The sequence below is a fragment of the Bufo gargarizans genome, chromosome 4, assembly GCF_014858855.1.
Source record: "Bufo gargarizans isolate SCDJY-AF-19 chromosome 4, ASM1485885v1, whole genome shotgun sequence".
Lineage (NCBI taxonomy): Eukaryota > Metazoa > Chordata > Amphibia > Anura > Bufonidae > Bufo > Bufo gargarizans.
The window spans coordinates 515888872-515916350 of NC_058083.1; the positions used below are offsets into that span (position 1 = coordinate 515888872).

The following is a 27479-nucleotide window of genomic DNA, read 5'->3' on the forward strand; positions in this document are numbered from 1 at the left end:
CGTTCTTATACTACTGGGGGCTCTATAGGAGGGATCCTGCATTATTTCTACTAAGAGCACTATGGGGGCCTTATTACTACTGAAGGCTCTGTAGAGAGCTTTATTACCACTGGGGGGGGGGGGGATAGGGAGGCCTTATTTCTACTGTGGGCTCTGAGGGCTCTACTAATGGAGGCACTCTTTGTCACCACCAGATCTTTGAGAAGTTCTGTTAGACTGTTCTTCAGTACCTTCTGCATGATCTTTTGTTTTGCTTTCATTTTGACATCTCTCCTCTCTCTCCCAGCTGTCATCTATTAGCAGTGATTGCCTCCCTATATATCTCCTCCCCATACGGCCTTACCTTGCGGTTTATACTTCCTGTAGTGTGCTGATGCTAGAAGCTGTTACTGCTGCATCGACAAGGTAAGTCTGTTTCTTTATTTCTGTTTTCCTGTGGGCTTGATCCTAGGTGACCCTGACTCCCTCCGTATTAAGTGTAGGGAGACGGTGGTTGTGTCCCCTCACTATTATAGGGTGTTCAGGTGTCATACAGTCGACGAACGAGGGATATGCAATTTTCTACCATTGAGATTTTTGCATAGGCTGAGCAGTAAGGGAGAGAGCTAGGGCTGTTACAGGGCTTACCCTTTTGTTCCTTAGTTTTGGATCAAGTCAGTCGGATCTTCATTTGTGTCTTCTAGTTTTCTGTAACACCATCCGAGACACTCTTGTCGAGTATTATCACTGTTGGGTCCAGTAGGGGGCAGTGTTACTAATGAGAGCATTCTAGAAGGGAATTACTATTGGTGGGACTATGAGGAGTACTGTTACTATGGGGGGCACTCATTTTTCTTTACAATAGTATTTGGGGGTACAGAAAAGTAAGGAAGCTAAGATGTCTGTGCGTCAAACTGCAGAGAGAAGGCAGCTGAGAGAAGTGTCCGGACCGAATGGAGAAGATGATGACAGTGAAGATCTACATCAGAGGAGACGTCACCTGGAAGGCCCTGGATGTGAGAGGTAGGTGCTGCTGTATAGCAAGTACAGTAAAATGTCTTCAGTGCTAGTGTTTGCGGGGGGGGGGGGGGGGAGGAGGAGGGGGGGATGGGGTTGTTCAACTTAGAGACTTGGGTCATATGCATTAGTGCTTGGGCCCCGGATCTTTTCAGACCCTAGCAACGCCCCTGTGGGAGTGATTCTGTAACTTTAACCCTGAGTTTATTGGTGCATTTAAATGTTGCAAACTAACTTCCATCCTCCCCCCCCCCACACACAGTGAGTTTAACACACAAACAAAAATGTGCCTTACATAGCTTATTAGCTGCCCTCTAGTGGTCAAGTAGAAGAAATATATAGTTTATACATTTTATATAAAAACCTACCTCTCACACTTACCATCCAAAGTAAATTGTGTGATAATTTTATAGTGTGGGTCATTTCGGAAGTGACGATACCCGATATGTGTTTTTATTTTGGCAATTTTTTCCATTGAAAATCATGTTTTCAATGGAAAAAGTGCATTTTTTTAACATAGATTTTTTAAACTGGATTTAAAATTTTTAAGCACTTTTTAATCCCACAAGGAAACTGTTACATGCAATCCTTTGATCACTCACATTTATGTAGTACACTGTACTATATACTGTCAATACTAAACTAACAGGCATTATCAGACTGCGTCTCTGACATAGCATGATAGGGCATACACTGTGGGCAAGCCTGGGGACCATCATAGTTATCTCTCCTGGTCCTGTCAATCAAGGAGAGGGAGGGACTAGCAGAGGAAGCAGGGGGAATGAAGAGCAGTTTCGGACTGTCCTCAGTGCAGTGCAATTTGCATATAAATAAAAATGACTTTTTCAGATCACTAAGTGAAAGGTATCATTACATTCAGCTGAGCTAGCCCTACAATCATTATGCCTGATTTAACAGTGAGGTTCTTGGTGACAGGCTCCCTTTAACTGTTTAAGAAGATGTGATTTGTGGATAAAACATTCCCTACATTGTGGAAATGAAATTTTTTTCCTGTATCATTTCTTTGATATGCAATTTAGTGCTGACATCCAGAAGAGAAAATGGCTTCACCAGTAGTGTGAATTCTCTGATGTGTGATAACACTTGACTGAATTTTATTACCTGGCTCACATTTTGAACATGGAAGAGGCTTCGCACCTGTGTGATTTCTCTGATGTGTAACAAGATCTGCTTGAATGGTTAAACGCATTTACCACATCCTGTACATTAAAATGACTTCTTCACTTTGTGAATTCTCATATGTTTAAGAAGATCTGCTTTCTGATTAAAACATTTTTCACATTCTGAACATGAATACGGCTTCTCCCCTGTGTGAATTCTCTGATGTGTAACAAGAGATGATTTCTGGTTAAAACATTTCCCACATTCTAAACAAGTATATGGCTTCTCCCCTGTGTGGATTCTCTGATGTACAACAAGTGTTGATTTATCACTAAAACATTTTCCACATTCTGAACATGAAAATGGCTTCTCACCTGTGTGAATTCTCTCATGTAGAATAAGTTGTGATTTACGGATAAAACATTTCCCACATTCTGAGCATGAATATGGCTTCACCCCTGTGTGAATTTTATGATGCTTAACAAGAAGTGATTTACGTTTAAAACACTTTCCACATTCTGAACATGGATATGTCTTCTCCCCTGTGCGAATGTTCTGATATATAACAATATGTGATTCATGGTTAAAATGTTTTCCACATTCTGAGCATAAAAAAGCCTTCTCCCCTGTGTCAGTTCTTTGAAGTTGAACACTTTGCTTAACAGTCTGTGATGAATCAGAAGATCGGAACCCATCCAAAAGATCAGATGATAGATCTTTGCTTTTAAAGTTCAAGGGTACACCTGAGACAATGGTATGCGCTTCATGTGTATCTTCTGTGACACCATAATCGCCTGCTTTAAAATCTGAAGATGTTCGATGTTCCTCTGAACTCCTGGTACAGTCATCTGCCAAAAATAAAACTACTTTTTATTATTTTAAATAATATACATTTTGGATTATATTGCTATTTTATAACATTTATATATTTAAAATGACATACAAATTACAAGACATGGAGCAAAACACAGTAGACCAGTAGATGATGATGTTAGATCACCAGGCTGTTATCTTGTATTTTCCACTTTTGTGTTGAAGCCAGCATCTTCATAGCTTCACATTTCAGTGTATCCATCACCTCTCTTTTCTAGTGAAATGCTCAGTGGAGAATCATGAAGGGGTCTGTGAGTCAGTGCTATTAGGTGGTGTCCGTCTCACACACTGATGGCTACATGCACTGTAGCACAGAACACGGCAGAGGAGAGGAGCAGTACGGTCATGCACAAAAAAGTCACCTCTTTGGAACAAGTGTAAACAGTGTAGGACTGGTTACACCTGTTCCAAAACTGCCAAACGCTCCTTCCCACCCCAAGCCAGCTTTTTCATCCACGTGACGGGGAGATGCAGGCATCAGAAGCGACACGGGTGCTGGTGAGAGAGGTAAGTACAACCTGTGTGTCTGCCGGGGCATTATAGATCTTAAATAACCCTTTTAATTTTTGTGTCAAAGGGAACATATTCCAAATTCACATTGTTCTATATGATGACTGTCCTAAAATTCATTGACTAAGTGAATACAAAATTATCCTAGTGTGGTTATTCAATTTCCATGATAGACCTTTATAGTCGTCCTCAGGTATGAATTGGCCAAATTTTCCAGGGGGCCACGTACATAATTGTCTGATGCTTTCAGGATTAATTAATATTAGGAGCATCAGGCACTTATGCACCTGGACAGCAGCCAAAGGTGCCCTCTGAATTCAACTGTATCTCTGCTATACTTCACAAAGTTGCGAGCGGCCTCCAACTGAAAGCTCTCAGTTCCTTTGTGTCGTCCCCCAGCTCTATAATCATACAGAAGCAATTGCAGATAGTGAAATATTCCAGGACTGAGTAAGAAATCTCCCTTTATTGTACTTCTTCCTTCCTTATTTCGAAGTGCTATTCAACAGAGTTTTGCCCATTATTAAAGACAATCATTCAGCACTTTTACAGCCCCAATTTCAGCTCTGACTCAGAAGGGCATGAATTCCACAAGTGGACATCTGACACAGAAACCACATTTCAGTCCCTGAAACTGTCATTCTCATCCACTGATATTGATCCGTCCCAAAGTCTCAAAATAGTTATTGCATGAGGTGGATGCATCCTAACAGGGTGCAGGAACTGTCCTTACTCAGAAGGGAATTTCCAGCAGGATGCTCATCTGCAGTTTATCTTCTGCTGAACAAAATTATTCCATTAGTTACAGGGAGTTGCTCTCAATCAAGTTAGCCTTTGAAGAATGGCGTCATCTGCAGGAGGATGCCTGCCAACTTGTCATCATTGTTGGTTTAGAGAGTGGAGCACCGGACACAAATTAAAGCTGGTGCCAGCAAAGACTCAACAGTCAATATACAGTAATATAAAAATTGCGGCACTCAGATTGTACTTTTGCGTATAAGGTAATTTATTGTTACACCAAAAAAGAAAGTTCATGATCCAGTTACAGAAAAAAAAATATTAATGGATATCCACTTTTTAATTCTTGACTGGACATTTCGGTCCAAACGGACCTTCCTCAGCGGTGTAAGGATCCTTAGACCGCTGAGGAAGGTCCGTTTGGACTATAACAATAAATAACCTTATACGCAAAAGTACAACCTGAGTGCCGCAATTTTCATATTACTGATTATTAACTTGTGATCATTGACCTCAAGAACATAATTTATCTCTTTATCTAAAGCCACGCCAAGCTTCCTGTGGCCAAGGAGAAACAGGTCTTGTTTTGGGCACATCAACATTACTGGTGGCTACAGTTTCTAAAGATGTTCTAGACTTTGACGACATCTGCTCTACCTGTACCCAGAACAAGTCCCCAAAACAAAGACTTGTAGGACGCCTTCTTCCTATTGCCAGTGATTGAGATTTAGAGGTAGCCTATTGCCATGGATTCGATTACCAACCTGTCTTCTTGCTCTGTCTGCACGGTAATCTTGGTGGTGGTTTGATCGATTCTCAAAAATGACCTACTTCATGCCTCCACCTGGTCTCCTGTCCAGGAGCTTCAGGGGTTGGTCCCTGCACATCGTGTCAGATCTGGGAGTACAGTTCACCTCTAAGTTCCCCCCTTTTCTTCAGTTAATGGCTGTCATTTAAGGGTTCCTCTTCTATTACCTGTGTCCTACGGAGTTCAGGCAGCTGAGTATACTGTCAGCAATTTGACCCAGATCTGGTAAGAAATAAAAACACCCCTACTACCAGCTTCCCCTTTTGTGAAGATGTTCGCTGATCGCAGGTGCAGTGCTCCATCTCAATTTTCTCCTGGGCACGAAGTCTGGCTTTCCTCAAAAAACATCAGACTCAAGGTTTCTTTATACAAGTTAGAACCTTGCCTCATTGTACCTTTGAAGGTGTTCATTAGGGGGGAGCGAATCAAGCTTTGCATCCAAGATCCGATTTTTTACGATTCGTTCCTAAACTTCATTTTAATGCTGTGCGGAGACCTGAAAATATATGTGCTGTGGCGAGGCAAAATTTGCTAAGTCCAAAGTCTCGCAAGACTCCAATGAATAACTTCGTGCTTCGATTCTACAACTTTAAAAACATTTTAAAACAGGAATCCAAAGTCAGCTTCAGTACTGAGGTACCAACTGGTACTGAAGCCGACTACAGATTCTGAACAGAATGTGTAAGAAGTTAAGAGTAATCTGAGCATGAAGAAGATTAGAAGTAAAACCTTTGGAAAAGATTTTAGGAGAGGTCTTGGGAACCAGGTGCGAACTTTGATGCTTTTGCTGAGCTGAATTCCTGCAACTGTCCAGACCAATGAAGAGAGGGTAAGAGGGGGTGGGGTACTGTTATGAAGGTGACCCATGCCCGCCACCGCCCTGCTCTCCTGAGCTGGCACAGGTGCCGCTTCTCTAATTTTGCTTCCCTGTCGCTGGTGGACTGGACCTACTGCTGTTTTCTGCTCAGCCACTCAAGTTGCCTGTTACCCAGCAGGCGGCAGCCTGACTTTGGCAGTGAAGCCTCATTACTCTGTGCCTAGAGCACGCACACTCCCCGGCTTTTAACCCCATTGCTACCAGCGCTATATATGTATGGCGCTCGAGCGATCGGCAAACATGCCATGTGTGAGTGGCGTCATGGGCGACGGGTCTCCGCTGTTTCAAACAGCAGAGATCCGCGGCTAATGACCGCGACTGGCAATAATGCCGATCGCAGTCATTAACCACTTCAGCCCCGCTAGGTGAAACCCCCTTCATGACCAGGCCACTTTTTACACTTCGGCACTACACTCCTTTCACCGTTTATCGCTCGGTCATGCAACTTACCACCCAAATGAATTTTACCTCCTTTTCTTCTCACTAATGGAGCTTTCATTTGGTGGTATTTTATTGCTGCTGACATTTTTACTTTTTTTGTTATTAATCAAAATGTAACGATTTTTTTTGCAAAAAAATGACATTTTTCACTTTCAGCTGTGAAATTTAGCAAAAAAAAACGACATCCATATATAAATTTTTCGCTAAATTTATAGTTCTACATGTCTTTGATAAAAAAAAAATGTTTGGGCAAAAAAAAAAATGGTTTGGGTAAAAGTTATAGCATTTACAAACTATGGTACAAAAATGTGAATTTCCGCTTTTTGAAACGGCTCTGATTTTCTGAGCACCTGTCATGTTTCCTGAGGTTCTACAATGCCCAAACAGTAGAAAAACCCCACAAATGACCCCATTTCGGAAAGTAGACACCCTAAGGTATTCGCTGATGGGCATAGTGAGTTCATAGAACTTTTTATTTTTTGTCACAAGTTAGCGGAAAATGATGATGATTTTTATTTTTTTATTTTTTTCTTACAAAGTCTCATATTCCACTAACTTGCGACAAAAAATAAAAAATTCTAGGAACTCACCATGCCCCTCACAGAATACCTTGGGGTGTCTTCTTTCCAAAATGGGGTCACTTGTGGGGTAGTTATACTGCCCTGGCAATTTAGGGGCCCAAATGTGTGAGAAGAACTTTGCAATCAAAATGTGTAAGAAATGACCGGTGAAATCCGAAAGGTGCACTTTGGAATATGTGCCCCTTTGCCCACCTTGGCAGCAAAAAAGTGTCACACATGTGGTATCGCCGTACTCAGGAGAAGTTGGGGAATGTGTTTTGGGGTGTCATTTTACATATAACCATGCTGGGTGAGAGAAATATCTTGGCAAAAGACAACTTTTCCCATTTTTTTATACAAAGTTGGCATTTGACCAAGATATTTTTCTCACCCAGCATGGGTATATGTAAAATGACACCCCAAAACACATTCCCCAACTTCTCCTGAGTACGGCGATACCAGATGTGTCACACTTTTTTGCTGCCAAGGTGGGCAAAGGGGCACATATTCCAAAGTGCACCTTTCGGATTTTGCAGGGCATTTTTTACACATTTTGATTGCAAGGTACTTCTCACACATTTGGGCCCCTAAATTGCCAGGGCAGTATAACTACGCCACAAGTGACCCCATTTTGGAAAGAAGACACCCTAAGGTATTCCGTGAGGGGCACTGCGAGTTCCTAGAATTTTTTATTTTTTGTCACAAGTTAGCGGAAAATGATGATTTTTTTTTTTTTTCTCTTTTTTCCTTACAAAGTCTCATATTCCACTAACTTGCGACAAAAAAAAAAAATTCTAGGAACTCGCCATGCCCCTCACGGAATACCTTGGGGTGTCTTCTTTCCAAAATGGGGTCACTTGTGGCGTAGTTATACTGCCCTGGCAATTTAGGGGCCCATATGTGTGAGAAGTACTTTGCAATCAAAATCTGTAAAAAATGACCGGTGAAATCCGAAAGGTGCACTTTGGAATATGTGCCCCTTTGCCCACCTTGGCATCAAAAAAGTGTCACACATGTGGTATCGCCGTACTCAGGAGAAGTTGGGGAATGTGTTTTGGGGTGTCATTTTACATATAACCATGCTGGGTGAGAGAAATATCTTGGCAAAAGACAACTTTTCCCATTTTTTTATACAAAGTTGGCATTTGACCAAGATATTTTTCTCACCCAGCATGGGTATATGTAAAATGACACCCCAAAACACATTGCCCAACTTCTCCTGAGTACGGCGATACCAGATGTGTCACACTTTTTTGCTGCCAAGGTGGGCAAAGGGGCACATATTCCAAAGTGCACCTTTCGGATTTTGCAGGGCATTTTTTACACATTTTGATTGCAAAGTTCTTCTCACACATTTGGGCCCCTAAATTGCCAGGGCAGTATAACTACGCCACAAGTGACCCCATTTTGGAAAGAAGACACCCCAAGGTATTCCGTGAGGGGCATGGCGAGTTCCTAGAATTTTTTATTTTTTGTCGCAAGTTAGTGGAATATGAGACTTTGTAAGGAAAAAAGAAAAAAAAAGAAAAATCATCATTTTCCGCTAAATTGTGACAAAAAATAAAAAATTCTAGGAACTCGCCGTGCCCCCCACGGAATACCTTGGGGTGTCTTCTTTCCAAAATGGGGTCACTTGTGGCGTAGTTATACTGCCCTGGCAATTTAGGGGCCCAAATGTGTAAGAAGTACCTTGAAATCAAAATGTGTAAAAAATGGCCTGCGAAATCCGAAAGGTGCCCCTTTGCCCACCTTGGCTGCAAAAAAGTGTGACACATCTGGTATCGCCGTACTCAGGAGAAGTTGGGCAATGTGTTTTGGGGGGTCATTTTACATATACCCATGCTGGGTGAGAGAAATATCTTGGCAAAAGACAACTTTTCCCATTTTTTTATACAAAGTTGGCATTTGACCAAGATATTTTTCTCACCCAGCATGGATATATGTAAAATGACACCCCAAAACACATTCCCCAACTTCTCCTGAGTACGGCGATACCACATGTGTGACACTTTTTTGCAGCCTAGATGCGCAAAGGGGCCCAAATTCCTTTTAGGAGGGCATTTTTAGACATTTGGATCCCAGACTTCTTCTCACACTTTCGGGCCCCTAAAAAGCCAGGGCAGTATAAATACCCCACATGTGACCCCACTTTGGAAAGAAGACACCCCAAGGTATTCAATGAGGGGCATGGCGAGTTCCTAGAATTTATTTTTTTTTTGCATAAGTTAGCGGATATTGATTTTTTTTTGTTTTTTTTTCTCACAAAGTCTCACTTTCCGCTAACTTAGGACAAAAATTTCAATCTTTCATGGACTCAATATGCCCCTCACGGAATACCTTGGGGTGTCTTCTTTCCGAAATGGGGTCACATGTGGGGTATTTATACTGCCCTGGCTTTTTAGGGGCCCTAAAGCGTGAGAAGAAGTCTGGAATATAAATGTCTAAAAATGTTTACGCATTTGGATTCCGTGAGGGGTATGGTGCGTCCATGTGAGATTTTATTTTTTGGCACAAGTTAGTGGAATATGAGACTTTGTAAGAAAAAACAAAAACAAACAAAAAATTTCCGCTAACTTGTGCCCAAAAAAATGGCTGAATGGAGCCTTACCAGGGGGGGAGTGATCAATGACAGGGGGGTGATCAATGACAGGGGGGTGATCACCCATATAGACTCCCTGATCACCCCCCTGTCATTGATCACCCCCCCTGTAAGGCTCCATTCAGACATCCGCATGATTTTTTACGGATCCATGGATACATGGATCGGATCCACAGAACGCATGCGGACGTCTGAATGGAGCCTTACAGGGGGGTTATCAATGACCGGGGGTGATCAGGGTAATCAGGGTGATCACCCCCCTGTCACTGATCACCCCCCCTGTAAGGCTCCATTCAGACATCCGCATGATTTTTTACGGATCCATGGATCCATGGATCGGATCCACAGAACGCATGCGGACGTCTGAATGGAGCCTTACAGGGGGGTTATCAATGACAGGGGGTGATCAGGGTAATCAGGGTGATCACCCCCCTGTCACTGATCACCCCCCCTGTAAGGCTCCATTCAGACATCCGCATGATTTTTTACGGATCCATGGATACATGGATCGGATCCACAGAACGCATGCGGACGTCTGAATGGAGCCTTACAGGGGGGTTATCAATGACAGGGGGTGATCAGGGTAATCAGGGTGATCACCCCCCTGTCACTGATCACCCCCCCTGTAAGGCTCCATTCAGACAGCCGCATGATTTTTTACGGATCCATGGATACATGGATCGGATCCACAGAACGCATGCGGACGTCTGAATGGAGCCTTACAGGGGGGTTATCAATGACAGGGGGTGATCAGGGTAATCAGGGTGATCACCCCCCTGTCACTGATCACCCCCCCTGTAAGGCTCCATTCAGACGTCCGCATGATTTTTACGGATCCATGGATACATGGATCGGATCCGTAAAAATCATGCGGACGTCTGAATGGAGCCTGACAGGGGGGTGATCAATGACAGGGGGTGATCAGGGAGTGTATATGGGTGATCACCCGCCTGTCATTGATCACCCCCCTGTAAGGCTCCATTCAGACGTCCGCATGATTTTTACGGATCCATGGATACATGGATCAGATCCGTAAAAATCATGCGGACGTCTGAACGGAGCCTGACAGGGGGGTGATCAATGACAGGGCGGTGATCAATGACAGGGGGGTGATCAGGGAGTTTATATGGGGTGATCAGGGGTTTATAAGGGGTTAATAAGTGACGGGGGAGGGGGGGGGGGGGGTGTAGTGTAGTGTAGTGTGGTGTTTGGTGGGACTGTACTGACCTACCTGAGTCCTCTGGTGGTCGATCCTAACAAAAGGGACCACCAGAGGACCAGGTAGGAGGTATATTAGACGCTGTTATGAAAACAGCGTCTAATATACCTGTTAGGGGTTAAAAAATTCGGATCTCCAGCCTGCCAGCGAGCGATCGCCGCTGGCAGGCTGGAGATCCACTCGCTTACCTTCCGTTCCTGTGAGCGCGCGCGCCTGTGTGCGCGCGTTCACAGGAAATCTCGCGTCTCGCGAGATGACGCGCCGATGCGTCCAGGAGGAGAAAAGCAACCACCTTCCGGACGCATCGGCGCGTTAGGCGGTCCGGAGGTGGTTAAAGAGGACCTTTCACCACTCCTGACATGTCTGTTTTAATAGCTTCATGCACCCCCCATGTAATAACAATTCTGTAACATCTATTCTTATGACTCTATGTTGTACCATTCCTTTATTATTTCTACTACAAGTTATGAATGAATTATTAACAAGTTGGGGGGTGTACCTGCACAGTCTGAAAATGGCAGCACTTATTGGATAGAGTGAGTCTGTGCAGGTACACCCCCCCAACTTGATACCTCCCCTCTGTACCCTTACTCAAGGCTAATAGCAATTCATTCATAACTTGTAGTAGAAATAATAGAGGAATGGCACAACATAGAGTCATAAGAATAGATGTTCCAGAATTGTTATTACATGGGGGATGCCTGAAACTATTGACACAGACATGTCAGGAGAGGTAAAAGATCTTTAGATGCCGTGATCCAGTGAGATCACAGTATCTAAAGGGTGAAAAACCCAGAAGCTTGCGCTTCTTACTGGCATCCACTGTGACCAATGAGGATGCTAGTAATTGGTTTCAATGTGCTGGGTCAATACCCTGGGAAGATACCCAGGGTATTGAAGCTGCAATTCTTATTTTTGCCAGCAGGTGGCAGGCAAACATAAGAAATGAGCAGGCTTTTTTTTTAGATCCATTAATTGTATGGATCCTAAGGGTTAAAGGGCTTGCGTGCACTCTCCTTACCTCTCAAAGGACCAGTACGTAAAAAGGACCTTTCACCGATTATTACAATGTGAACTAAGTATACAGACATGGAGAGCGGCGCCCGGGGATCTCACTGCACTTACTATTATCCCCGGGCGCCGCTCCGTTCTCCTGCTATGCCCTCCGGTATCTCCGCTCACTAAGTTAGAGTAGGCAGAGATTTCAGTCACTAAGTTATGGCAGGCGGAGTCTGCCTTGTTCTGCTCTAGCGCTGGCCAATCGCAGCGCAGAGCTCACAGCCTGGGAGGTTATTTTCTCCCAGGCTGTGAGCTCTGCAATGCGATTGGCCAGCGCTACAGAAGAACAAGGGCAGACTCCGCCTACTATAACTTAGTGAGCGGAGATACCAGAGGGCATAGCAGGAGAGCGGAGCGGTGCCCAGGGATAATAGTAAGTGCAGTGAGATCCCCGGGCGCCGCTCTACATGTCTGTATTCTTAGTTCACAGTGTCATAATCGGTGAAAGGTCCTCTTTAACCGCCTCCGGACCGCCTAATGCAGGATTGCGGTCCGAAGGCGGCAGGTTTATTCCTCCTTCACGCGCCGGCGCGTCATCTCGCAAGAGGCGAGATTTCCTGTGAACGCGCGCACACAAGAGCGCGCGTTCACAGGAACGGCAGGTAAACGAGTGCATCTACAGCCTGCCAGCGGCGATCGTTCGCTGGCAGGCTGTAGATGCGATTTTTTTAACCCTTGAAAGGTATATCAGACGCTGTTTTGCTATCTGCTACCTGGTCCTCTGGTGGTTCCTTTTGCTTGGATCGACCACCAGAGGACACAGGCAGCTCTGTAAAGTAGCACCAAACACCACTACACTACCCCCCCCCCCCGTCACTTATTAACCCCTGATCACCCCATGGATCCGCAAAACACATACGGATGTCTGAATGGAGCCTTACAGGGGGGGTGATCAATGACAGGGGGGTGATCACCCCATATAGACTCCCTGATCACCCCCCTGTCATTGATCACCCCCCTGTAAGGCTCCATTCGGACGTCCGTATGTGTTTTGCGGATCCATGGATCCACGGATCCGCAAAACACATACGGACGTCTGAATGGAGCCTTACAGGGGGGTGATCAATGACAGGGGGGTGATCACCCCATATAGACTCCCTGATCACCCCCCTGTCATTGATCACCCCCCTGTAAGGCTCCATTCAGACGTCCGTATGTGTTTTGCGGATCCGCAAAACACGGACACCGCGGATCTGCAAAACACGGACACCGGCAATGTGCTTTCCGCATTTTGCGGATCCGCACATTGCCAGAACTATATAGAAAATGCCTTTTCTTGTCCGCAATTGCAGACAAGAATAGGACATGTTCTATAGGCTCTACAAAAAACGCAGTGTTCGCCCGATCAGGCCTGATCTTGTGCTCACACTTGCGTTCAGTCCGCCCCACCGCAGTGACAGAATTTTATTTTTTCTGATCACTGCAAAAACACTGTAAAATCGCTGCGGCGCTATAAAAAGATCACTTTCATAGAGTTCATAGAAGAATTTTATTTTTTTGGGCACAAGTTAGCGGAAATTGATTTTTTTTTTATATTTTTTCTTACAAAGTCTCATATTCCACTAACTTGTGACAAAAAATAAAATCTCACATGAACTCACCATACCCTTCACGGAATCCAAATGCGTAAATTTTTTTAGACATTTATATTCCAGACTTCTTCTCACGTTTTAGGGCCCCTAAAATGCCAGGGCAGTATAAATACCCCACATGTGACCCCATTTTGGAAAGAAGACACCCCAAGGTATTCCGTGAGGGGTATGGTGAGTTCATGTAAAATTTTATTTTTTGTCACAAGTTAGTGGAATATGAGACTTTGTAAGAAAAAAAATAATAATTATAATTTTCCGCTAACTTGTGCCAAAAAAAAAAATATTCTAGGAACTCGCCATGCCCCTCACGGAATACCTTGGGGTGTCTTCTTTCCAAAATGGGGTCACTTGTGGGGTATTTATACTGCCCTGGCATTTTAGGGGCCCTAAAGCGTGAGAATCCAAATGCCTAAAAATGCCCTCCTAAAAGATACTCTTTGGAATTTGGACCCCTTTGCGCACCTAGTCTGCAAAAAAGTGTCACACATGTGGTATCGCCGTACTCAGGAGAAGTAGGGCAATGTGTTTTGGGGTGTATTTTTACATATACCCAAACTTTGTGTGAGAAATATCTCTATCAAATGACAACTTTGTATAAAAAAATGGGAAAAGTTGTCTTTTAGAGATATTTCTCTCACCCAGCATGGGTATATGTAAAAAGACACCCCAAAACACATTGCCCTACTTCTTCTGAGTACGGCGATACCACATGTGTGACACTTTTATGCAGCCAAGATGCGCAAAGGGGCCCAATTTCCAATGAGTACTTTCATGATTTCACAGGGCATTTTTACGAATTTGGATTCCAAATTACTTCTCACGCTTTAGGGACCTTAAAATGCCAGGGCAGTATAAATACCCCACATGTGACCCCATTTTGGAAAGAAGACACCCCAAGGTATTCCATGAGGGGTATGGTTAATTCATGTAAAATTTTATTTTTTGTCACAAGTTAGTGGAATATGAGACTTTGTAAAAAAAAAAAAAAAAGCATTTTCCGCTAGCTTGTGACAAAAAACTCCAATGAACTCACTATGCCCATCAGCGAATACCTTAGGGCATGGATGTCAACTCATGGTCCTCCAGATGTTGCAAAACTACAACTCCCATCATTCCCTGATACCTGTAGTATGCCCAGGCATGATGGGAGTTGTAGTTTTGCAACAGCTGGAGGGCCACGAGTTTGACATCCCTGCCTTAGGGTGTCTACTTTCCGAAATGGGGTCATTTGTGGGGTGTTTCTACTGTCTGGGCATTGTAGAACCTCAGGAAACATGACAGGTGCTCAGAAAGTCAGAGCTGCTTCACAATGCGGAAATTCAAATTTTTGCACCATAGTTTGTAAACGCTATAACTTTTACCCAAACCAATAAATATACACTTATTGCATTTTTTATATAGAAATGTAGTTTTAATTGAAAAATTTTACTACCGAAAGTGAAAAATGATGTTTTTTTGCAAAGATTTTGGTAAATTTCGATTAATATAAAAAAAAGTTAAAATGTCAGCAGCAATGAAATACCACCAAATGAAAGCTCTATTAGTGAGAAGAAAAGGAGGTAAAATTCATTTGGGTGGTAAGTTGTATGACCGAGCAATAAACCGTGAAAGTAGTGTAGTGCAGAATTGTAAAAAGTGGTCTGGTCATTAAGGGGGTTTAAGCTAGGGGAGCTGAGGTGGTTAAAGGGGTTGTCCGCTTTGAACTATTAATAACTTATCCTCAGGATCGGTTATCAATATCAGATCGGCGGAGGTCCGACAAATGGGACCCCCGCTGATCAGCTGTTTGAAGAGAAGGCAATTACTGTACAAATGCCTTCCATGCTCTGTTTACCTGCATGCCGCAGCAATTGCAGCGGCGAGCAGTGTAATTATAAGTATGGAGTCCCTATTCACTTCTATGGGACAGATCTATCCACTTTTTTCCGCTCCTTGTGTCACGGCGTGGTGTGGGAGGGGAACTCCACACCAAACACAAGAGGGAGGGAGAAGGTACCAGGCCTGCAAACTAGGGAAAGGGGAAAGGTCACCACCTAATAAAATCCCAACCTGAGCCCTGACTGCTAACAGAATGAACAGACCCCAATGGTAGGACTGTTCATCCGCAGGAACCAAAGCTTGGCTCACCTTAGAAGGCCCTGAAGATAGTGATTGGGCCACAGACGACTTGTTCCTTCCAGATGAAAGAACAAGAGTCTGCCTCAGGTCTGGTACCAAGAGACAGGTAAATAAACACAATACAAAAAGGAAAGACACTTAACAAGGCTGACGAGCGATCCATAAACCTGGCTGCGTCCAAAGATGCTTCACAAATATATGCACTGGCATGTGAGAGCTGCAGGGCCACATCTGCAAGTTCCTCTGAGGGGACTCCCGACTCAAGACCCTGACGTAAGTTATTTGCCCACTCCCCCATAGCCCTGCAGATTTTAAAAACGCTTCCAGCTTCTTATCTTTGATATCAGAAAAAGAAGCCCCATCCGCCATTGGCAAGGTAATATGTTTAGCCAAGTGGGAAACTGGCGGGTCCACTACAGGTGGAGCCGACCATTTCTTAGTCAAATCCTCCGGGAAAGGATAAAGGACGTTCAAGGGTTTTGGCAACATGAAATGTCTATCAGGAAAATTCCACTCCTTGGAGAGAGAGGAATCAAACTCCTGGTGGCTGGGGAAACACTTGTGCAAATTATGGGACTTCCTAAAGGAAACACCCACGCTGGCAGATGACGGAGCTGGATCCTCAACTTGCAACGTCTCAATAACTGGCGTAATTAAATTGTCCACCATGCGGGATAGCTTGGACGACTGACCCTCCGGAGAGACAACATCCTCATCTGACCCTCTCTCCTCGGAACATGCCTCTTCTACTGAGGACATATCAGAGTGAGACTTTCTAGCAGGAGAAGGAGAGGCCGAGGACACAGGAGACACAGAACCCTTTTTGGGGAAGTTCTGGCCTGTTTTGTGGGGAGGCCTGCGATGGCCACGAGCCTCATGATCTCCAGAGTCGGACCGGTCAGAGGACTGCCTTGCCGACAAATGTCCCAATATATCCACAATAGCTTTTTTGGTATTGGAGACATCCTGCACCACCCTAGACAGGGAACGCGCCCATTCCGGTTCTTCCGTAGCTTGGGCAGCGGGAAGCAATGGGTTCGGAGATGAGCCACTAGATGGCGGTGCAGCACAAGCAAAGCAGAGGGAGCCTGACTAAGGGGATGGAAATTTTGCACGACATGATGCACAGGCAAAATGACTCACCAAAAGGACCGCTTGCTTTTGGACCTGGGGCCTGGGTTCAGACATAATGATACCCCTGGCACCCCAATAAGGAAAAGGGAAAGGCTAGGCCCTGTAAGAAGGGACAAACAACACTCACCCAGCCTGTGTCCCTCCAAGAAGCAAGCACCATCAGCGTCCCGCCAGGTGCTTCCCTCTACTCTGCCGCTGGTGTGAGGGTGGGGCCAATGCAATCCCCGCCCCCAAAATAACTCGGCTCTCAGGACATGTTTTATTTTTATTGCGGGGCAACGGATGAGGACAGCACACGGACTGCTGTCCGCATTTTTTGCAGCCCCATTGAATTAAATGGGTTCGCATCCACACCGCCAAAACTGCGGCTCGGATGCGGACCAAAACAACGGCCGTGTGCATGGGGCCTTAAGCTACTTTCACATCAGCGTTTTTCCTTTCCGGTATTGAGATTCGTCAGAAGATCTCAATACCAGAAGAAAACGCTTCAGTTTTGTCTCCGTTCATTGTCAATAGGAACAAAACGTAATGAACAGAATGCTCCAGAATACATTCCGTTCCGCTTGTTTGCGTTCTCATGCCGGACATAAAAACGCAACAAACCCGGTTTTTGATTGCATCATGGGATGTGGAGCAAGACTGATTCCTTGACACAAAATAAAACAGATCCGGCGCCCATTGACAATGGTTTTAGTGCTGATCCGTCTTGGCCATTTTAGAGATAATACAACTAGATCCATTCATAACGGATGCAGCCGATTGTATTATCCTAATGTAAGCGTTTTTGCTGATCCCTGACAGATCCAGCAAAAATGCAGATGTGAAAGTAGCCTTAGAGCTTTCCAATTCCCAAAAATTCAATAACAATTGTGTGCTACTTAACATTTCAAAGGTAGCTGCCCCCGAAACTGCCACCAGTACATGACAGTGGAAAGGGTAATCAGTAGCCAGTGAAGGAGCAGAATCTGTGAGTCTTCTCTGCTTTATGTAGTGGTTACTACTCACCTGGGTGGTTATCTGTGGGAATATCCTCTATGATCTGCTCATCACTCCTCACATATGTATCTTCAGCCTTAATATTGTTCAAAAGCTGTGAAACAAATATAGTAAAGGTCAGTTGTAGAGAAGTCGTGTGGCATGTTTTAGAAGACCAGAAATTATCATTAATTATTGTGATTAAAGAGGACCTTTCACTAGAATAAACAATCTAAACTAACTATACAGACATGGAGCCTAATGGAGCTCCATGGGCTCCCAGGGACCCCCCTGCACTTACTGTTATACCTGGGCGCCGCTCCGTTCTCCCGTTATAGCCTCCGGAATCTTCATAATTAGGCTCCACCCAGTTGAACCTGCCGGCGTCTCATTCTCCCATGCTGCAGCGCTGGCCAATCGCAGCGCTCAGCTCATAGCCTGAGAGCCTTTTTTTTCTCTCAGGCTATGAGCTGAGAGCTGCGATTGGCCAGCGCTACAGCATGGGAGAATGAGACGCCGGCAGGTTTAACTGGGTGGAGCCTAACTATGAAGATACCAGAGGCAATAACGGGAGAACGGAGCGGCGCCCAGGTATAACAGTAAGTGCAGGGAGATCCATGGGCGCCGCTCTCCATGTCTGTATAGTTAGTTTAGAATCGATGTTTTATTCTAGTGAAAGGTCCTCTTTAAATAACAGCAGGCCTCTTGCATAAATCCAACCCGTTGGCTTCTTTTTCTGACCAGCTGTCTCCATAGCAAGAAAATTGTGTGAAAATCAAGATGACAAGTAACGTCTATGGTCAGCTGCCATCTCCACCTTTCTCATTATACAAGGATCATAGTGCACCTTTCATGAGGTTCATATCTCCATCTACCTGATCATACTGCGGAACATTATTATCCTGTTGACTAGGACATCTCTCCGGCGTTGTTCTCTCTTCTTTAACTATAGGGAACAGATCCAGTGACTGAATTAATTCCTTACATATAAATAATGAGAGGATGTGTGTATTCAGTCATGTCTTTTACCTGGTAGATAATGATCCTCCATCATGACGTTTTTGTACAGATCTTTGTGTCCTTCTAAATACTCCCACTCCTGCATGGAGAAATAGACGGTGACATCCTGACACCTTATAGGAACCTGACAACACAATGATACAGTCATCACCCAGATCCCATCATAGTGTTACTGTATAATGCCCCGACATTCACAGTGATGTCACCTCTCCAGTCAGCAGCTCAATGATCTTGTTGGTGAGCTCTAGGATCTTCTCTCTTCCCTCATGTATCGGGATGTGAGGTGTTGGCCCAGAGAATGGGCTTGGCGTTCTTCTCCATCCTTCAAACACAGGGGCCTGACAGTGGTCACTAGAGGTCTTCTTCACTACTGTGTATTCCTGGTTATGGAGAGACACAATAATAAATATCACTCCATACATCTCCAGAGTCCCTCACCTCTCCAGCCATGTCCATCTGTAAGTAACATAGAGAAGATGATGTAACATGACATAATCAGAATCTCTCACCTCTCCAGTAAGCCGGAGGAGGATCTCTAGGGTGAGATTTATTATACTCTCTGCCATCTTGTCCCCATCCCTATCCATCCTTGATGGGTCAATCAGGAGATGATCTTATACAGGAGATATATGCTGAGCGGATCCTATATTGTAGGAACCTGAATGAAAAATCCCATGTAAAACACAATTACTGAAGATATTCAACACCTACACATTATTATCTCAACATGTTACTCTATATTTCAGATCAAAGCATGTCTTCATATTACCAGTGTAAACAATTAAAGATAAAATATGAAAAAAAGATCCAGATAAAAATATGGTTATGTTCAGGGAGCTTTAACCATTCCTAATGTGGTCTTATAAATGTAATCTGTAGGCTCATTTTGCTAAAAAAACGCTATTACTAACCTGCCGTTTCGTGCCCGGCTCCGCCTTTCCCGACCTCAGCGCCGCCTCCTAATCCTCTGTGACGCCTCCGGCTCTCCCTCCCTCCCCCCTCCTCCTGCTGTAACATCGCTGTGACGCCTCCCCCCTCCTCCTGCTATAACATCGCTGTGACGCCTCCCCCCTCCTCCTGCTGTAACATCGCTGTGGCGCCTCCCCCCTCCTCCTGCTGTAACATCGCAGTGACGCCTCTCCTCTCCTCTCCTCCTGCTGTAACATCGCAATGTTACAGCAGGAGAAGGGGGGAGGGAGGGAGAGCCGGAGGCGTCACAGAGGATTAGGAGGGGGTGCTAAGGTCGGGAAAGGCAGAGCTGGGCACGAACGGTGGCGGGTGCGGGCGGCAGCTTGGATCCATTTACATCCCCTTGGGCACCTTATTTTTATGACTGACAGGTTAGTAATAGCGTTTTTTTTTTTCAAAATGAGCCTACAGATTACATTTATAAGACCACATTAGGAATAGTTAAAGCTCCCTGAACATAATCATATTTTTATCTGGAGGGGGTGAAACCTGGTGACAGAATCCCTTTAAGCGCCAGTCGCAGAAAATAGGATTTTTTGTTCTTACCTGTAAAATCCTTTTCTCGCTAAGTTTATTGGGGGACACAGAAGACCACGGATATAGCTGCTGCCACTAGGAGGGGACACTGAGCAAAAAAAGGGTTAGCTCCTCCTTTCAGCTATATCCCTCCTGCAGACCCTGAGCTAATCGGTTTGTACAAAAGCAGTAGGAGCAGCCAGGAGAAGCCAACAGAACACAATAAAAAGGAAGAAAACCATAGATGGGTCATCATCAAGAACCAGAAGGACCCATCTAGGAGAACCTAGCAATGTACATACAGGGTGGGAGCTTTGTCCCCCAATGAACTCAGCGAGAAAAGGATTTCACAGGTAAGCACAAGAAATCCTATTTTCTCACTTGTGTCATTGGGGGACACAGAAGACCATGGGACCTTAAAGAGCAGTACCATGGGGAGGGAACAAGAACAGAACGAATCCAAGGCCGGTCATAAGGCCCCGCACAGAAATGCGGGGGAAAGATACACCAGGAACCCTGAAAAGGGACAGGAAGACCCATTCCCCAGAAGGCCAGCCAGAGAGCGGCTGAATATGCAGAGGTTCCGGCGGGTTAGAAGAAAGAACAGCCCGGTAAATATAAGTCACAGTTTAGGAGACTTCAGAAGAAGTGGAGAGCACACAAAATATCCACAAGGTGGACAAGAGTGAAGACAAGACAGTCACCAAAACAACAAAGCAACGGAGCGATTGCGGAAGATACAGGAGAGAAATACGTAACCTGGATCCAGAGGAAGAAGACAAACTGAAAATAGTGTCTGGATTTCAAGGGCCAAAAGACTGCAGATGTGACAAAACTTGCCCCGCCCCCCCCCGCCCCCCCCCCAATGGGAGAAGAAGTAGGGATGCCCGAAGGCAAAGGCCCCACACACCATACCGGACTGCCAGAAGAGAAGAACACTCCAGCGGGACCATGACGAACAAGTCAGGGCTAGAGAACCTGGAAGTCAGGCATAAGAATGGCCCACAAGAAAAAATTCCAGAACAAGAGAGGAGAGAAGCCGTCTGATACTCCATGGAAGGCTGCCTGAACTGGCAGACCTAATCGGAAGCTGCAGACAGGAACCGGAGATAGGAAAAATATTTTGCCAGGAAGGCAATGTGGACCCCGAATGCCACAAAGTCCCAGAAAAAAACTTGGAACAGAACCAACACCACCCACACAGGCACCCCACAGCAGAAAGGGGGCATACAAGAACCCAATGGCTATGAACACTGGTCAAGCATGCAGTAACAGTATGTGCGGGAGCGCAACTACTTGCCCTGCGGAAGGGGAGAAGTAGAAGCAGCCGATGCCGCTTAGTAGAAAACCAGCACTTAGGGGTGACAAGAAGGGCAGTACAATCACTCAACCCGGTGAGGGGAGCCATGTAGACAACTCACATATGCAAACTGAATAAGTGCATATCCAAACTCCACACAGAGGGAACGCTGATGCTGTCACCTCAGTAGATTGTAGAGGCAATGCGGTACCTGTAAAGGCAACAAGGCGCTAAGCCAGCATTTTAGAAATTGGTAGGTGATACCAGGTAAAGAAAACGTACTAACGCCAGCAGAAGTGAGCAAACTCATCAGCCACAGTGTGTCATGGCAGAACATAAGCAAAGTGCTCCATGTGGAAGAAAGAAATGTAGACACGATCACAACTACAACTAGCGAGAAGGCACCATGCCTAGAAGGAGGAATGCTGTGTAGATACCGCCGGAATGCCAGGGCCGATACTCCACACGGAGGAAGGGGATGAGGAGAAAACCATAAATGTAGTGTCCCCCGCCCATGCGTCATGTAAGGATGAACGCAAAAACTCCCCCTGGGAAGGATTCACGCAGTAGTAGCCATGGAACCGAAGTAGCCAGAATATCTATGGGCTGCGCAAATACTGCCTCACAGGAGCAGCAGCAACTATGGCCTCTAGGGTCAGAGGAGAGACTCCACCTGAAAATGAGGACAACAGCAATAGCCAGTAAAAATTGGTGCTAGCGCAACACTCCACCTGAGAAGGAAGAAAACTGGCAATCAGAGCAGACGTTCCACGTACAGAAGGCGTGTGGACGCTGGGCGTGCCAATTACAATCTACCAAATGAGAATTTCCCACACAGGGACTCAAGGCACGAGGAAAGGTATGAGGTATACCAACAAACTGTTAGAGCTACAGACCGACCTGTAAGACGAAGGCTGCCACGTAGGCACCAGGCACCAATCCAAAATAAGACTACCTGAGGAAAGGGGTAGTGAGAAGCAGTCACAGTATCCAGCAGTAGTGCCAAAACACCACTTATGACGGGGGATAAGGCGGTTGTAGGTACTGTGTCTAGCCAATAGGCCACCTATGGAACGGGAAGCCATGCAACAAGGAACAAATGATAGTAGTCGTGGTAGACAATGCTGAAGCAATTACTCCACTTAAGAAATACGGATAATGTAATAGAAGGAACAGTTTCAAGTGGTAGTGGAATTACTCTGCTGACGGAAAGAGGGGAACCGAAAAGATGTACAGGGTCCCCTGGTAGTGCAAGTACTACTGGTTGTGCAACTACTCCATCAATGGGGGAGGGTAATGCTACAGGATCTATAGCACGCAATTGTGATGCAACTAATCCCCCAATAGAAGGGGGAAAGCCGACAGGACAGATGATATCCAGTATAAGAGTAATTACTCCGCCTGCAGAGGGGTTAATGCAACCGGACGTATGGTATCCGGTGGAAGTGCAATACTCCACCTAAGGAAGGAGGGTAATGCGACAGTCTGTACAGGATCCAGTGATAGTGCAATTACTCTATAAAAGCAGGATAATGCTACGGGATCTACAGAATGCGACTGTGGTGCAACTAAACCACCTATGTAAGGGGGAAAACCAACAGGACAGATGACATCCAGCATTACTGCAATCACTCCGCCTGCGTAGGGAGCAATTCAACAGGACATATAGTATCCGGTGGAAGTGCAAACTCCATCTAAGGAAGAAGGGTAATGCGATAGTCTGTACAGGATCCAGTGGTAGGGCAATTACTCTATAGAAGGGGGTAATGCTACAGAATGTACAGTACCCAGGGTAAGTGCAAATACTCCCACTACGGAAGGAGGGTAATGCTACAGGATGTACGGTATCCAGTGGCTGTATAAATATTCCGCCCATGGAAAGAGGGCAATGCTACCGGACGTATAGGAACCAACAGGATGTAAACACTCCGCCGATAAAGGATTACTCTGCACATGGAAAGAGGATAATGCTACGGGCTGTACAGTACCCAGTGGAAGTGCAATTACTCCGCCTAAGGAAAGAGGGCAATGCTACAGGCCGTACAGAACCCAGCAGGGGTGCAATTACTACTCTTACAGGAGGAGGGTAATGGCACAGGCTGTACAGTATCCAGCGGTAGAGCAAGTAGACCGCCTGTGGAAGGAGGGTAAAGCTACAGGCTGTACGGTATCCAGCGCAAGGGCAGTTACTCCGTCTATGGAAGGAGGGTAATGCTACAGGCCGTATGCTATCCAGTGCAAGGGCAATTACTCCGTCTATGGAAGGAGGGTAATGCTACAGGCCGTATGCTATCCAGCGCAAGGGCAATTACTCCGTCTATGGAAGGAGGGTAATGCTACAGGCCGTATGCTATCCAGTGCAAGGGCAATTACTCCGTCTATGGAAGGAGGGTAATGCTACAGGCCGTATGCTATCCAGCGCAAGGGCAATTACTCCGTCTATGGAAGGAGGGTAATGCTACAGGCCGTATGCTATCCAGTGCAAGGGCAATTACTCCGTCTATGGAAGGAGGGTAATGCTACAGGCCGTATGCTATCCAGCGCAAGGGCAATTACTCCGTCTATGGAAGGAGGGTAATGCTACAGGCCGTATGCTATCCAGCGCAAGGGCAATTACTCCTCCTATGGAAGGAGGGTAATGCTACAGGCCGTATGCTATCCAGTGCAAGGGCAATTACTCCTCCTATGGAAGGAGGGTAATGCTACAGGCCGTATGCTATCCAGTGCAAGGGCAATTACTCCGTCTATGGAAGGAGGGTAATGCTACAGGCCGTATGCTATCCAGTGCAAGGGCAATTACTCCTCCTATGGAAGGAGGGTAATGCTACAGGCCGTATGCTATCCAGTGCAAGGGCAATTACTCCGTCTAACAAAACAGAGCTAGGGGAACTGCACCCACAGCCGTCTGTACTTATAACCAGCACTGTAAGCCTCAGCAGAGAGCCCAATAAGCTCTTTCCTCAGCCCAGTAGTACTGAGGCAAGGAAGGGGTTAAGCAGAAGGCAGGGGCGGAGCTTATTGGGCAGCTGGTGGGGATTAAAGCAAGACAGGGGTGTGTGTTTTCTTCTTAATGCGTGTGCAATGTTTCAGCTGAGTAGCCTTTTTCCTACAGCTACTCCAATGGCTTTTGAAGTCCTGCCTCTCCATAACAAGGGGGCGAGTTGGACCAAGCCCTCAGAAGGCGCTCACCCACTTATGCTGCATCTATAAGAGTTAGCAGAAGGTGGCCTGACATGAAGTCTCCCCCCCCCCCCCTCCTCCGCCCCGGGGGAGGGATGCCTGCCAAAACGGAGGCCTCAGGTGGAGGTTAGCAGGCCTCCTTGGGGAATATATATTCAATGGGGACGGATCCGTTTTCACTGACACAATATGGTGCAATTGGAAACGGGTCCATTCACAAATCCGTGTGTGTTTTGCGGATCCACAGATCCCCAAAACTCGGACAGCGGCAATGTGCGTTCCCCTTTTTGCGGACCACACATTGCCGGCACTAAGAGAATATGCCTATTAGGGGTGGGCGATATGCGATATGAATTTGTGCCACGATATGGATTTTGTGCATATCGCCTATATTGCCGGACCGCGATATGACCATGTTTTCCTGAGCCGCACAGTGGAGAAGGAGGGAGTCCCTCCCTCCCCACTGCGCGGCTGCCGCTGGCATTACACTCCCCATTGAGGATCCGTTTGGCTCCGCATCGCCAGGCGGACACCAAAACGCTGCAAGCAGCTTGGGGGTCTGCATCCAGAGCGGAATGGAGGCGGAACGCAGCCAAACTGATGTATTCTGAGCGGATCCTTATACATTCAGAATGCATTGGGGCTGAACTGATCTGTTTTGAACCGTTTGTGACATCCCTGAACGGATCTCACAAACTGAATTCAAACCGCCAGTGTGAAAGTAGCCTGAACCTAATAACCCCACAGGAGACCGCACAGAACACAGAGAAAACGTCCCACAGCCCAACACACAGGACACTTACCTAAATGCTGGGTTACAGGACCTTTCATGATGTCATGACCATGTGATCTTGTGTGGGAGGAGTCAGGCTCCAGGCTATGCAGCTGGAGGAGGTAAAGGACCTATGATGATGTCATGTCCATGTGATCATGTCTGGGAGGAGTCAAAGATCACATGACCAGGTACCACTGTATCGGTTGTGATTGACCCTGGATGAGCTGAGATTGCAATAGGGGAGATTTACCCAACAGATGTAAAGGAAAACTGGCTTAGTTGTCCATAGCAACCAATCTGATTCCTCCTTTTATTTTCCAAAGGAGAGCTGAAAAATGAAAGGTGGAATCTGATTGGTTCTTATAGGCAACTAAGCCAGTTTTCTTTTACAAGAGTATTGATAAATCTCCTCCAACGTGTATGTAGCAGAGCTGTCTCTGTGTGATGTGTATGTAGTCCTGCTGTGTCTTTGCAATGTGTATGCAGCAGAGCTGTCTCTGTGTGATGTGTATGCAGCAGAGCTGTCTCTGTGTGATGTGTGTGTAGCAGAGCTGTCTCTGTGTGATGTGTATGCAGCAGAGCTGTCTCTGTGTGATGTGTATGCAGCAGAGCTGTCTCTGTGTGATGTGTATGCAGCAGAGCTGTCTCTGTGTGATGTGTGTGTAGCAGAGCTGTCTCTGTGTGATGTGTATGCAGCAGAGCTGTCTCTGTGTGATGTGTATGCAGCAGAGCTGTCTCTGTGTGATGTGTATGCAGCAGAGCTGTCTCTGTGTGATGTGTGTGTAGCGGAGCTGTCTCTGTGTGATGTGTATGCAGCGGAGCTGTCTCTGTGTGATGTGTATATAGCGGAGCTGTCTCTGTGTGATGTGTATGCAGCAGGGCTGTCTCTGTGTGATGTGTATGTAGCGGAGCTGTCTCTGTGTGATGTGTATGTAGCAGAGCTGTCTCTGTGTGATGTGTATGTAGCAGAGCTGTCTCTGTGTGATGTGTATGTAGCAGAGCTGTCTGTGTGATGTGTATGTAGCAGAGCTGTCTGTGTGATGTGTATGTAGCAGAGCTGTCTGTGTGATGTGTATGTAGCAGAGCTGTCTGTGTGATGTGTATGTAGCAGAGCTGTCTGTGTGATGTGTATGTAGCAGAGCTGTCTGTGTGATGTGTATGTAGCGGTGCTGTCTCTGTGTGACGTGTATGTAGCGGAGCTGTCTCTGTGTGACGTGTATGTAGCGGAGCTGTCTCTGTGTGACGTGTATGTAGCGGAGCTGTCTCTGTGTGACGTGTATGTAGCGGAGCTGTCTCTGTGTGACGTGTATGTAGCGGAGCTGTCTCTGTGTGACGTGTATGTAGCGGAGCTGTCTCTGTGTGACGTGTATGTAGCAGAGCTGTCTCTGTATGATGTGTATGTTGCAGAGCTGTCTCTGTGTGATGTGTATGCAGCGGAGCTGTCTCTGTGTGACGTGTATGTAGCGGAGCTGTCTCTGTGTGATGTGTATGTAGCGGAGCTGTCTCTGTGTGACGTGTATGTAGCGGAGCTGTCTCTGTGTGACGTGTATGTAGCGGAGCTGTCTCTGTGTGACGTGTATGTAGCGGAGCTGTCTCTGTGTGACGTGTATGTAGCGGAGCTGTCTCTGTGTGATGTGTATGTTGCGGAGCTGTCTCTGTGTGATGTGTATGCAGCGGAGCTGTCTCTGTGTGACGTGTATGTAGCGGAGCTGTCTCTGTGTGACGTGTATGTAGCGGAGCTGTCTCTGTGTGACGTGTATGTAGCGGAGCTGTCTCTGTGTGACGTGTATGTAGCGGAGCTGTCTCTGTGTGACGTGTATGTAGCGGAGCTGTCTCTGTGTGACGTGTATGTAGCGGAGCTGTCTCTGTGTGACGTGTATGTAGCGGAGCTGTCTCTGTGTGATGTGTATGTAGCGGAGCTGTCTCTGTGTAATGAGTATGTAGCAGAGCTGTCTCTGTGTAATGAGTATGTAGCAGAGCTGTCTCTGTGTAATGAGTATGTAGCAGAGCTGTCTCTGTGTCATGAGTATGTAGCGTAGCAGAGCTGTCTCTGTGTGATGTGTATGCAGTAGATCTGTCTCTGTGATGTGTATGTAGA

The 27479-nt window shown here is 46.0% G+C and overlaps 1 protein-coding gene across 2 annotated transcripts; it reads right to left on the minus strand.

The window, feature by feature from the left end:
- Nucleotides 1-2044: 2044 nt before the first annotated feature.
- Nucleotides 2045-25436, minus strand: LOC122933678 (oocyte zinc finger protein XlCOF8.4-like). 2 transcript variants are annotated; one of them, XM_044288627.1, is made up of 7 exons: nt 25410-25436; nt 19151-19299; nt 18848-19021; nt 18651-18720; nt 18497-18567; nt 17652-17736; nt 2045-2966 (listed from the first exon to the last, which is right to left on the minus strand). In XM_044288627.1, exons 2-7 carry the CDS (start codon nt 19226-19228, stop codon nt 2224-2226), a joined length of 1221 nt encoding a protein of 406 aa, XP_044144562.1. In that variant the 5' UTR covers nt 19229-19299; nt 25410-25436; the 3' UTR covers nt 2045-2223. The 2 variants fall into 2 exon arrangements, with proteins under 2 accessions (XP_044144562.1, XP_044144561.1); XM_044288626.1 differs by lacking the exon at nt 25410-25436 and having other exon boundaries at nt 19151-19485.
- Nucleotides 25437-27479: the final 2043 nt, after the last annotated feature.

What these genes read in the sequence shown, in the direction of transcription:
- LOC122933678 (XM_044288627.1), bottom strand. Translation starts at nt 19,228, where the DNA reads ATGGATAGGGATGGGGACAAGATGGCAGAGAGTATAATAAATCTCACC. An exon ending in TCCTCCGGCTTACTGGAGAG is followed by an intron (nt 19,022 to 19,150) that starts GTGAGAGATTCT and finishes CTCCATAACCAG; the next exon opens with GAATACACAGTAGTGAAGAA. An exon ending in ATGTTCCGCAGTATGATCAG is followed by an intron (nt 17,737 to 18,496) that starts GTAGATGGAGAT and finishes TTTGTTTCACAG; the next exon opens with CTTTTGAACAATATTAAGGC.